Genomic DNA, 14,447 nt, shown 5'->3' with positions numbered 1-14,447 from the left:
ACTAGCCACGAACCCAACTAGCACTTACTGAGTACACTAGCTACGAACACAACAAGTACTTACTGAGTACACTAGCCACAAACCCAAACAGCGCTTAGTGAGCACACTCGGCACGAACCCAACAAGCACTTACTGAGTACACTAGCCAGGAACGCTATTAACAATTAATGAGTACACTAGTCACGAACCCTGCTGGCACTTATCGAGTACACTAGCCACGAACTCAACTAGCACTTTCCGAGTAAACTAGCCACGAACCCAACAATCACTTACCGAGTGCACTAGCCACGACCCCAACTAACTCTTACCGAGTACATTAGCCACGAACCCAACTAGCACTTACTGAGTACACTAGCCACGAACCCAACCAGCACTTACTGAGCACACTAGCCACGAACCCAACTAGCACTTACTAAATACAACAGCCACTAACCCAACTAACACTTACTCTGTACACTAGCCACAACCCCAACTAGCACTTTCTAATTGCACTATCCACGAACCCTACTAGCACTTATTGAGTACACAACCCACGAACCCAACTAGCACTCACTGAGTTCACAAGCCACGAACCCATCTAGCACTATTGAGTACACTAGCCCCGAACCCAACTAGAACTTGTTGCGTACACTAGCTACGAATCCAACTAGCACTTACTGAGTACACAATCCAGGAACCCAGCTAGCACTTAATAGTACACAATTCACGAACATAACCAACACTTACTGAGTACACAAGCCACGAACCCAACTAGCACTTATTGAGTACACTAGGCATGAACCGAGCTAGCACTTACTGAGCACACTAGCCACGAACCCAACTAGCACTTACTGAGTACACAATCAAGAAACCCAGTCAGCTCTTAATGGGTACACAATCCACGAACATAACTAGCACTTGATGAGTACACAAACCACGAAACCAACTAGAACTTACTGAGTACACCAGCCATGAACCCAGCTAGCACTTACTGAGTACACAATCCACGAACCAAACTAGCACTTACTCGATACACTAGTCATGATCCCAACTGGCACTTAGAGAGTACACTAGCCACCAACCCAACTAGCACTTACTGAGTACACTAGCCCTGAATCCAACTAGTAATTACTTAGTGCACTAGCCACGAACTCATCCAGCACTTATCGAGTACACTAGCAACGATCCCAACTAGCACTTACCGAGTACACTAGTCATGATCCCAACTGGCACATAGAGAGTACACTAGCCACCAACCGAACTAGCACTTACTGAGTACAATAGCCCTGAATCCAACTAGTAATTACTTAGTGCACTAGCCACGAACTCATCCAGCACTTATCGAGTACACTAGCAACGATCCCAACTAGCACTTACCGAGTACACTAGTCATGAGCCCAACTAACACTTACTGAGTACACAATCTACGAACCCAACAAGCATTTACTGAGTACACTAGCCACCAATCCAACTATCACTTACTGAGTACACAATTCCTAACCCATCTAGCACTTTCTGAGCACACTGTCCACGAACTCAACTAGCACTTACTGAGTACATTAGCCACGAACCCAACTAGCACTGAGTACACTGGCCACAAACAAAATTAGCACTTACTGAGTACACTGGCCACAAACCCAACAAGCACTTACTGAGTACACTAGCCAAGAACCCAATTAGCACTTACTGAGTACACTAGCCACGAACCCAACTAGCACTGAGTACAATAGCAACGAACCCAATTAGCACTGAGTACACTAGTCACGAACTCAACTAGCACTTACTGAGTACACTAGCCACGAACCCAACTAGCACTGAGTACACTAGCCACAAACCTAACTAGCACTTACTGAGTGCACTAGCCACGAACCCAACTAGCACTGAGTACACTAGCCACGAACCCAACTAGCACTTACTGAGTACACCAGCCACGAATCCAACAAACACTTTCTGAGTACACTAGCCAAGAACCCAACTAGCACTTACTGAGTACACTAGCCACGAACCCAAATAGCACTAGTGAGCACACTCGGCACGAACCCAACTAGCACTTACTGAGTACACTAGCCACGAAAAGAACTCGAACTGAGTACACTAGCCACAAACTCAACTAGCACTTAGTGAGTACACTCGGCACGAACCCAACTAGCACTTGCTGATTACACTAGCCACGAACCCAACAAGCACTTACTGAGTACAATAGTCACGAACCCAACTAGAATTGAGTATACTGTCCACGAACCCAACTAGCACTTAGTGAGTACACTCGGCACGAACCCAACTACCACTTACTGAGTACACTAGCCACGAACCCAACTAGCACTGAGTCCACTATCCACGAACCCAACTAGCACTGAGTACACTAGCCACGAACCCAACTAGCACTGAGTCCACTATCCACGAACCCAACTAGCACTGAGTACACTAGCTCGACCCAAACTAGCACTGAGTAACTAGCCACGAACCCAACTAGCACTTACTGAGTACACTAGCCACGAACCCAACTAGCACTGAGTACACTAGCCACAAACCTAACTAGCACTTACTGAGTACACTAGCCACGAACCCAACTAACACTGAGTACAATAGCCACGAACCCAACTAGCACTTACTGAGTACACCAGCCACGAATCCAACAAACACTTACTGAGTACACTAGCCAAGAACCCAACTAGCACTTACTGAGTACACTAGCCACGAAACCAAGAAGCACTTACTGAGTACACTAGCCACAAACTCAACTAGCACTTAGTGAGTACACTCGGCACGAACCCAACTAGCACTTGCTGATTACACTAGCCAAGAACCCAACAAGCACTTTCTGAGTACAATAGCCACTAATCCAACTAGCACTTACTGAGTACAATAGTCACGAACCCAACTAGAATTGAGTATACTGTCCACGAACCCAACTAGCACTTAGTGAGTACACTCGGCACGAACTCAACTACCACTTACTGAGTACACTAGCCACGAACCCAACTAGCACTTTCTGAGTACAATAGCCACTAATCCAACTAGCACTTACTGAGTACACTTGCCAGGAACCCAACTAGCACTTACCGAGTACATTAGCCTCGAATCCAACTGGCACTTACCGAGTACACTAGCCACGAACCCAACTAGCACTTACCGAGTAAACTAGCCACGAACCCAACAATCACTTTCCGAGTACACTAGCCACGAACCCAACAAACACTTAGCGAGTACATTAGCCACGAACCCAACTGGCACTTATCGAGTACACTAGCCACGAACCCAACTAGCACTTACCGAGTAAATTGGCAACGAATCCAGCAATCACTTAACGAGTACACTAGTTACGAACCCAACTAACACTTACTGAGTACATTAGCCACGAAACAACTAGCACTTACTGAGTACACTAGCCACGAACCCAACTAGAACTGAGTATACTGTCCACGAACCCATCTAGCACTTAGTGAGTACACTCGGCACGAACCCAACTACAACTTACTGAGTACACTAGCCAGGAACCCAACTAGCATTTACTGAGTACAATAGTCACTAATCCAACTAGCACTTACTGAGTACACTTGCCAGGAACCCAACTAGCACTTACCGAGTACATTAGCCACGAACCCAACTGGCACTTATCGAGCACACTAGCCATGAACCCAGCCAGTATTTTTCGAGTACACTAGATGTAAACACAACTAGCACTTACCGAGTACACTAGCCTTTAAACCAACTAGCACTTACCGAGTGCATTAGGCACGAACCCAACTTACACTTACCAGGTACACTAACCACGAACCCAACTAGCACTTATCAAGTATACTTGCCATGAACCCAACTAGCACTTACCGAGTACTATAGCCATGCACCCAACTAGCACTTAGGAAGTACACTAGCCACGAACCCAAATAGCACTTACCGAGTACACTAGCAATGAATCTAACGAGTTCTTACCGATAACATTAGCCATGAATCCCACTAGCACTTGTCGAGTACACTAGCCACGAAACCAACTAGCCTTATCGAGTACGCTAGCCATGAACCCAAGTAGCACTTATCGAGTACACTAGCAATGAACACAACTAGCACTTTCCGATTACACTAGTCATGAACTCTGCTAGCACTTTAAAAGTACGCTGGACATGAATCCAACTAGCACCTTACGAGCACACTAGCCATGAACCCAGCTAGTACTTTTCGACTACACTAGCCATGAACCCAATTAGCACTTACCGAGTACACTATACATGAACCCAGCTAGCATTTTCCGAGTACACACCAATGAACCCAGCTAGCACTTTCCGAGTTCACTAGCAATGAACCCAACTAACACTTACGTGGGACACTGGCAATGAACCCAGCTAGCACTTATCGAGTACACTAATAATGAACCAAGCTAGCACTTTCCGAGTACATTAGCTATGATCCCAGGTAGCAGTTTTCGAGTAAGCTAGCAATGAACCCCTCTAGCACTTACCGAGTACACTAGCCATGAACTCAGCTAGCACTTTCTGAGTACATTAGTTATTAACCCAGCCAGCACTTCCCGAGTACAGTAGCAATGATCCCAACTTGCACTTACCTAGTGCACTAGCCATTAACCCTGCTAGCACTTTCCGAGTATACTAGCCATGAACCCAGCTCGCTCTTACTGAGTACAATAACAATGATCCTAACTAGCATTTACCGAGTACACTAGGCATGAACCCAGCTAGCTCTTCCCGAGTACAAGAGCAATGAACCCAACTATCACTTACCGAATACACTAGCCATGAACTCAGCTAGCACTTTCCGAGTACACTCGCAATGAACCAAACTAGCACTAACCTAGTACACTAGCCATTAACCCATCTAGCACTTTCCGAGTACACTAGCCATGATCCCAGCTAGCACTTTCCGTGTACAATAGCCATAAACCCAGCTAGCTCTTCCGAGTATAATTGCAATGAACCCAACTAGCACTTACCGAGTACACTACCCATAAACCCAGCTGGCACTTTCCCAGCACACTAGCCATGACCCGAACTAGCACTTAGCGAGTACACTAGCCATGAAAACTGCTAGCACTTTCCGAGTACACTAGCAATGAACCCAGCTAGCCCTTACCGTGTAAATTACCCACGAACCTAACTAGCACTTTTCGAGTACATTAGCCATGAAATCAACTAGCACTTACCGAGTATACCTGCCATGGACCCGATTAGCACTTATCGAGTACACTAGTTATGAACCCAGCTAGCACCCACGGAGTACACTAGCCATGAACCAAGGTACCAGTTACCGAATACACTAGCCATGAACCTAACCAGCACTTATCGGGTACACTAGCCATGAACCCAGCTAGCACTTTCCGAGTACACTAGTCATGAACCCGGCTAGCACTTACCGAGTACACTAGCTATGAACCCAACTAGCACTTACTGTGTACTCTAGCAATGAATCCATCTAGCACTTATCGAGTACACTAGCACTGAACCCAAGTATCGCTTACAGAGTACACTAGCCATGAATCCAGCTAGAACTTTCCGAGTATACTAGCCATGACCCCAACAAGCATTTACCGAGATTACTAGCCATGAATCCAACTAGCACTTATCGAGTACACTAACCGTGAACCCTTCTAGCACTTACTCAGTACACTAGACATGAACCCAACTTGCACTTATCGAGTACCTAGCGATGAACATATAGCACTTACCTAGTACACTAGCTATGAGCCCAGCTAGCACTTACCGAGTACACTAGCTATGAGCCCAGCTAGCACTTACCGAGTACACTAGCTATGAGCCCAGCTAGCACTTACCGAGTATTCTAGCCATGGCACCTTATAGCACTTACCGAGTACACTAGCCATGAACCCAGCTAGCACTTATCGAGTACACTAGCCATGAAGCCAGCTAGCACTTACCTAGTACACTAACGATAAGCCCAGCTGGCACTTACCGAGTACATTAGCCATGCGCCCAGCTAGCACTTACGGAATACACTATCCATGAACCCAACTAGCACTTACCGAGTACACTAACCATGAACCCTACTAGCACTTACTGAGTACACTAGCCATGAACCCAGCTAGCACTTTCCGAGTACATTAGAAGTGAACCCAACTAACACTTACCGAGTACACTAGCTATGAGCCCAGCTAGCACTTACCGAGTATACTAGCCATGGCACCTTATAGCACTTACCGAGTACACTAGCCATGAACCCAACTAGCACTTACTGAGTACACTAGCCATGAACCCAGCTAGCACTTTCCGAGAACACTAGAAGTGAACCCAACTAACACTTACCGAGTACACTAGCCACGAACCCAGCTAGCACTTAACCGAGTACACTAGCCATGATCCCAGCTAGCACTTAACCGAGTACACTAGCCATGATCCCAGCTAGCACTTACCGAATTCACTATCCATGAATCCAGCTAGCACTTACCGAGTACACTGGATATGAACCCAACTAGCACTTACCGAGCACACTAACCATGAACCCAGCTAGCATTTTCCGATTACACTAGCCATGAACAAAGCCCGTACTTTCCGAGTTCACTAGCCATGAAGACAACTAGCACTTATCGAGTACACTAGCCATGAACCCAGCTAGCACTTTCCGAGTACTCTAGCCATGAACCCAGCAAGCAGTTTCCGAGTACACTAGCAATGAACCCAACTAGCACTTGTCGAGTACACTAGCCATGAACCCAGCTAGCATTTTCCGATTACTCTAGCCGTGAATCCAACTAGCACTTACCGAGTTCACCAGCCATGAAGCTAACTAGCACTTACCGAGTATGCTAGATATGAACCCATCCAGCACTTACTCAGTACACTAGCAATGAACCCAACTAGCACTTGTCGAGTACACTAGCCATGAACCCAGCTAGCATTTTCCGATTACTCTAGCCGTGAATCCAACTAGCACTTACCGAGTTCACCAGCCATTAAGCTAACTAACACTTACCGGGTATGCTAGATATGAACCCATCCAGCACTTACTCAGTACACTAGCCATGAACCCAACGAGCACTTATCGAATACCTAGCTATGAACAAAGCTAGCACTTACCGAGTACACTAGCCTTTAAGCCAACTAGCACTTACCGAGTGCATTAGGCACGAACCCAACTTGCACTTACCAGGTACACTAACCACGAACCCAACTAGCACTTATCGAGTACACTTGCCATGAGCCCAACTAGCACTTACCGAGTACTATAGCCATGCACCCAACTAGCACTTAGGAAGTGCACTAGCCACGAACCCAAATAGCACTTACCGAGTACACTAGTAATGAATCTAACGAGTACTTACCGATTACATTAGCCATGAATCCCACTAGCACTTGTCGAGTACACTAGCCACGAAACCAACTAGCCTTATCGAGTACACTAGCTATGAACCCAACTAGCACTTATCGAGTACACTAGCCACGATCCCAACTAACACTTTCCGAGATCATTAACCATGAACCCAACTAGCACTTTCCGATTACACTAGTCATGAAATCTGCTAGCACTTTAAGAGCATACTAACAGTGAACCCAACTAATATTTACCGAGTACGCTAGACATGAATCCAACTAGCACCTTTCGAGTACACTAGCCATGAACCCAGCTAGTACTTTCAGAATACACTAGCCATAAACCCAATTAGCCCTTACCGAGTACACTATACATGAACCCAGCTAGCATTTTCCGAGTACACACCAATGAACCTGGCTTGCACTTTCCGAGTTCACTAGCAATGAACCCAACTAACACTTACGTGGGACACTGGCAATGAACCCAGCTACCACTTATCGAGTACACTAATAATGAACCAAGCTAGCACTTTCCCAGTACATTAGCTATGATCCCAGGTAGCAGTTTTCGAGTAAGCTAGCAATGAACCCCTCTATCACTTACCGAGTACACTAGCCATGAACTCAGCTAGCACTTTCTGAGTACATTAGTTATTAACCCAGCCAGCACTTTCCGAGTACAGTAGCAATGATCCCAACTTGCACTTACCTAGTGCACTAGCCATTAACCCTGCTAGCACTTTCCGAGTATACTAGCCATGAACCCAGCTCGCTCTTACTGAGTACAATAGCAATGATCCTAACTAGCATTTACCGAGTACACTAGGCATGAACCCAGCTAGCTCATAAACCAAACTAGCACTAACCTAGTACACTAGCCATTAACCCATCTAGCACTTTCCGAGTACACTAGCCATGATCCCAGCTAGCACTTTCCGTGTACAATAGCCATAAACCCAGCTAGCTCTTCCGAGTATAATTGCAATGAACCCAACTTGCACTTACCGAGTACACTACCCATAAACCCAGCTGGCACTTTCCCAGCACACTAGCCATGACCCGAACTAGCACTTAGCGAGTACACTAGCCATTAACCCATCTAGCACTTTCCGAGTACAAGAGCAATGAACCCAGCTAGCCCTTACCGTGTAAATTACCCACGAACCTAACTAGCACTTTTCGAGTACATTAGCCATGAAATCAACTAGCATTTACCGAGTATACCTGCCATGGACCCGATTAGCACTTATCGAGTACACTAGTTATGAACCCAGCTAGCACCCACGGAGTACACTAGCCATGAACCAAGGTACCAGTTACCGAATACACTAGCCATGAACCTAACCAGCACTTATCGGGTACACTAGCCATGAACCCAGCTAGCACTTTCCGAGTACACTAGTCATGAACCCGGCTAGCACTTACCGAGTACACTAGCTATGAACCCAACTAGCACTTACTGTGTACTCTAGCAATGAATCCATCTAGCACTTATCGAGTACACTAGCTCTGAACCCAACTAGCACTTACCGAGTACACAAGCCATGAAGAAAGCTAGCACTTATCGAGTACACTAGCACTGAACCCAAGTATCGCTTACAGAGTACACTAGCCATGAATCCAGCTAGAACTTTCCGAGTATACTAGCCATGACCCCAACAAGCATTTACCGAGATTACTAGCCATGAATCCAACTAGCACTTATCGAGTACACTAACCGTGAACCCTTCTAACACTTACTCAGTACACTAGACATGAACCCAACTTGCACTTATCGAGTACCTAGCGATGAACATATAGCATTTACCGAGTACACTAGCTATGAGCCCAGCTAGCACTTACCTAGTACACTAACGATGAGCCCAGTTGGCACTTACAGAGTACATTAGCCATGCGCCCAGCTAGCACTTACGGAATACACTATCCATGAACCCAACTAGCACTTACCGAGTACACTAACCATGAACCCTACTAGCACTTACTGAGTACACTAGCCATGAACCCAGCTAGCACTTTCCGAGTACATTAGAAGTGAACCCAACTAACACTTACCGAGTACACTAGCTATGAGCCCAGCTAGCACTTTCCGAGTATACTAGCCATGGCACCTTATAGCACTTACCGAGTACACTAGCCATGAACCCAACTAGCACTTACTGAGTACACTAGCCATGAACCCAGCTAGCACTTTCCGAGAACACTAGAAGTGAACCCAACTAACACTTACCGAATACACTAGCCATGAACCCAGCTAGCACTTAACCGAGTACACTAGCCATGATCCCAGCTAGCACTTACCGAATTCACTATCCATGAATCCAGCTAGCACTTACCGAGTACACTGGATATGAACCCAACTAGCACTTACCGAGCACACTAACCATGAACCCAGCTAGCATTTTCCGATTACACTAGCCATGAACAAAGCCCGTACTTTCCGAGTTCACTAGCCATGAAGACAACTAGCACTTATCGAGTACACTAGCCATGAACCCAGCTAGCACTTTTCGAGTACTCTAGCCATGAACCCAGCTAGCAGTTTCCGAGTACACTAGCAATGAACCCAACTAGCACTTGTCGAGTACACTAGCCATGAACCCAGCTAGCATTTTCCGATTACTCTAGCCGTGAATCCAACTAGCACTTACCGAGTTCACCAGCCATGAAGCAAACTAGCACTTACCGAGTATGCTAGATATGAACCCATCCAGCACTTACTCAGTACACTAGCAATGAACCCAACTAGCACTTATCGAATACTTAGCTATGAACAAAGCTAGCACTTACCGAGTACACTAGCCATGAACGCAGCTAGCACTTACTGAGTGCACTAGTCATGAACCCAACCAGCACTTACCAAGTACACTAGCCCATGATCCCAGCTAGCTCTTACCGACTACTCTAGTCATGAACCCAGCTAGCACTTACCTAGTACACTAGCAATGATCCCAGCTGGCACTTACCATGTACATTAGCCATGAACCCACCTAGCCCTTACCGAGAACACTAACCATGAACCCAGCTAGCACTTACCGAGTACACTTGCAATGAACCCAGCTAGCACTCTCTGAGTACACTAGATATGAACCCAACTAGCAATTACTGAGTTCACTAACCATGAGCCCAGCTAGCACTTACCGAGTACACTAGCCATGAACCCAGCTAGCAGTTACCGAGAACACTAGCCTTGAACCCATCTAGCACTTTCCGAATACATTAGCCATGAACCCAACTAGCACTTACCGAGCATATTAGCCATTAACCCAGCTAGCGCTTTCCCTTAGTAGTTCTTGTCCAGTTTAATGCTATTATGTCTTCTGGTATATGTCTACTGCTATTTTGTCCACTGTTGTTATGTCCACTGTTGTTATGTCCACTGCTGTTATGTCCACTGCTGTTATGTACGCCACTGTTATGTCCACTGTTGTTATGCCCACTGCTGTTATATCCACTGCTGTTATGTGCACCACTGTTATGTCCACTGCTATTATGTCCACTGCTGTTATGTCCACTGCTGTTATGTCCACTGCTGTTATGTCCACTGCTGTTATGTCCACTGCTGTTATGTCCACTGCTGTTATGTCCACTGCTGTTATGTCCACTGCTGTTATGTCCACTGCTGTTATGTCCACTGTTGTTATGTCCACTGCTGTTATGTCCACTGCTATTATGTCCACTGCTGTTATGTCCACTGTTGTTATGTCCACTGCCGTTATGTCCACTGCTGTTATCGCTGTTCCTTTTATTGGAGGCAGTAGTATACCTACCTTATATCTGTTTCTTATAACTCCCGCTAAGGGAACTGTCTTCATAAGAACATAAGAAAGAAGGAACACTCCACAGACCTACTGGCCCATGCGAAGCAGGTCCATGCCCCCCTCCTCATTAGCCCAATGACCCACCCAGTCAGGTCACTTCCACTTAAGGAAGGAGCAATGCATCAGATCTAGTAGCACAAGCTAGTCAGGTCCAACTCACACCCACCCATACCCACTCATTTATTTATCTAACTTATTTTTAAAACTATACAACGTAGGCCTATGCTGCTAACTCGCGGGTTCATTCATAATTTTTAAGGTTGTGGAGATGTAAGCCAGTGGAAGGCCTCGGTCAGATGAGCAAAACCTCCAGCTGAAGGTCATCATATGACTGAGACTCGCGTCAGGAAGCACTTGAACACTTGTCCTTTTCCTGACAATCCTTACTTAACGTAACCTAACCTAACTTAACCTAACTTAAGTTCGTCGTCACTGAAGCGCCAGACAGCAACAATCGAGAAGTCCCTGCTCTCACACTCCCGCCAGGTTGGGACCTGACCCAGTGGTAGCCCTGTGGTAGCCCAATGGTAGCCCTGTGGTAGTCTACTGCTATTGTGTCTATTCCTTTTATGTCTAATGCTATTATATATATATACTGTTATTTACTCTTGACTAAATAAAGATAACTAACTGCTAGACATGTGTCTTACTTATCACTTGTTGGTACTGTGTACCGTTATTATGTTTATCCTGCAGAGGATTGCACCTTGTGGACTCCCTTACCGGTGATGTTCTTGATGGTGGTGGATGTGGAGGTAGATACTTGGAATGAGGTGCTGGAGAAGATGTTGGAGACGTGTCTGGCAATGTAGTTGGTGGGGAGGATTGTGTCTCCTCTCAGTAGTATCTTGTCTGGATGAGTTGAAGATGTTTGTCCGGTGTTTACATTCTCTAGTGAAGTGGTGAGGATACCGGCAAGGAGAGAGACAGTCCTTCCCACTATCTCCATTGCCAAACACATGCCCAATTGTTGCCATGTTTAACGTAGATGTATGGTTCAGAGATAAATTAACATGTACAACACTTGGGTATCTTTGTTTCTACAACAAAGATTCCCTAATGTTGCACATGTGTCTTATTTATCCATATGTGTCTTATTCATCATGCATTTATGTGTTCCCTGAGACGTGTTTCCGGACTTCTTGTTTCACCAACGTACACATTGTCACAGCCTCCGCAATGGATCGTGTAAACCCCTGCATTGACCTTTTCCAAGTCCTCTGGTCCAGCCAGGCCTTTGATGATTGTCCTGGATGCGATGAAGACTCTAGTTCTGTATACATATGCTGCTATGTATGATAATCTATGTACCTGTATTTGTGTATACCTGAATAAACTTACTAGTGTTGACTTTGGCAAGTGTTTTGCAGATGTTCAAGACAATCTAACTGTTGGGCCAACTTTGGACTGAAGATTACCCACAACCGCAAACTCCAGTTTCTCTGCATAAAACTGTTACACTCTCAGTTGTTACAATGATGTTGGTGTTGTGTTCACGTAATACACCTCAGACAGCTGTATAACTGTTTTTAACAGGCGATGGAAGGTGATGGATCGCGAAATGTTGCCTCAGTAAAATTCCACATTAGTTGCACATGTTCTCTTACCAGATATTAACATGACTCACGAAATCGTAATGACACAATTGTAAACAAACCGTGGTATGGTTTGTTTGCAATCGTGTCATTACGATTTCGTGAGTCATGTTGACGGCTTTGAGGGGACTTGAGCTAGAGTTCGTCACGGCCACGCTAGCTGGAGATTCGTCTGTAAAAACTTGCATTTGTGGTCACAGTGGTGGCCTGTGCTAACCTTCCTATGGTGTAGAAATATACCTAGTTGGATGAATCTTATTGTGGCTAGCTGGTCTAGTGGCTAACGCGACGGGCTGGAGTTTTGAGACTCTATGACCGCGGGTTCAAACCCCGTCCGTGGTATGGTTTACCAGATATTAGCTTCATGTTTGAGGAGAATATTACCTCATGTTTGAAGCTTCTGGCTTGTGGAAAACCATCACCTGGCGATGAGGGGATATTATCTTGTGCTTACATAATATTTCTCCGTACATGAGAAAAATCATAAGATTTTTATTGAAGGGATATTACTATAGTTATCACTGGTAATGATTGTACAAGGTGATTTGCATAATTGAAAAAATATGTTTTATACAGGGTCACCTTAAGGTCACCTGAAATTAAGAAGGGTCACCATGAAGGTCTACAGGTATTTTGCTTCACAAGTCAGCAGGTTTGGATAAATGGTTGAGAAAACTGAGTAGTTGATAAATAAGACACTTTGAGATATTTACTGAGGAAACGTCTTGCCATCCAGTAGCTTCTTCAGTCCAACACTGAGAAATGTTGAGTGAGTTTACTGAATAAAGATGCACAAGAGTTTTATTATGTATATAGGTAAATAATTCACTTTACAAGTGTTGTACAGAAGCGAACACTTCCCTGCCAAGGGAAAGTAGCAGCGAGGCTTTCACCTTACAAGTGACTGCAGTAACTTACCACCGAGGCAGCAGGAACAAGATCCTTTACACATGTTGTTGACCTTCCAGGTGGAACAAGGACTGTCCACCGGCACACACTGACCACCAGACCTGACACACTTGCCCCTCCTCTGGCAGCCTCCTACTACCCTCTCAATGGTCACTGGCTCTGGTAGACGACGATCTGCAGGTAGGACAATGTAGACATAAGATAAGAGAAACACTGCAGTTGGCCTACTGACCAAAGTCACTAACAAAAATATTTCCCTAACCCATTATCAATGCTTCTCCTATTAACTCATGTGCACGTTTCACTCCAATGCAACCCCTCTAACTCATGTATTTATCTAACTTATATTTGAAGCTACTCAAGGTTTTAGCTTCAATGACCCAGCTAGGTAGACTGTTCCATTCATCAACCACTAATGCATCATCTACGTGTGATGATGATAAATTAGACACATATGCAACATCTGTGTATCTTTACTTGTGGACGTAAGTAGGTATCTGGTTGTTAGTCACCTTACACCTGCTGCCCCTGCTCACCTAGCAGTAAGAAGGTACCTGGGTGTTAGTCATCTTACAACTGCTGCTCCTGTTCACCTAGAAGTAGGTACCTAGGTGTTAGTTGACTGGTGTGAGTGGCATCCTGGGGACAAGATTGAAGGACCACAACGGAAATAAGACAGACAGTCCTTGCGCACTGACTTTCTTAGGTTATACTGGGTGGCTTACCCTCCCTTCCCTAGGTTATCCAGAGTGGCTAACCCTTCCTATCTCGGGTTATCCTGGATATGAGTGGTCCTGACCTTCGTCTCTCTGTCTTTCTTCCGTTCTCTTTATTGTGGTTTGTTTCTTATTTATTATATGTCCAATAAG

The 14,447-nt window shown here is 45.4% G+C and overlaps 1 protein-coding gene across 1 annotated transcript in view; it reads right to left on the bottom strand.

The window, feature by feature from the left end:
* The window catches only part of LOC138853569 (mite allergen Der p 3-like), a 203,401-nt gene that overhangs the window by 34,240 nt on the left and 154,714 nt on the right, over positions 1–14,447 (bottom strand). Inside the window, exon 3 of the mRNA XM_070091039.1 lies at positions 13,588–13,752. Coding sequence (XP_069947140.1) covers positions 13,588–13,752 — 165 coding nt within the window. The remainder of the gene's footprint in view (positions 1–13,587; positions 13,753–14,447) is intronic.

The sequence above is a fragment of the Cherax quadricarinatus genome, chromosome 33, assembly GCF_038502225.1.
Source record: "Cherax quadricarinatus isolate ZL_2023a chromosome 33, ASM3850222v1, whole genome shotgun sequence".
Taxonomy (NCBI): Eukaryota; Metazoa; Arthropoda; class Malacostraca; order Decapoda; family Parastacidae; genus Cherax; species Cherax quadricarinatus.
Note: the sequence above shows the minus strand (reverse complement) of the source record. Positions and strands in the feature narration are given on the sequence as shown.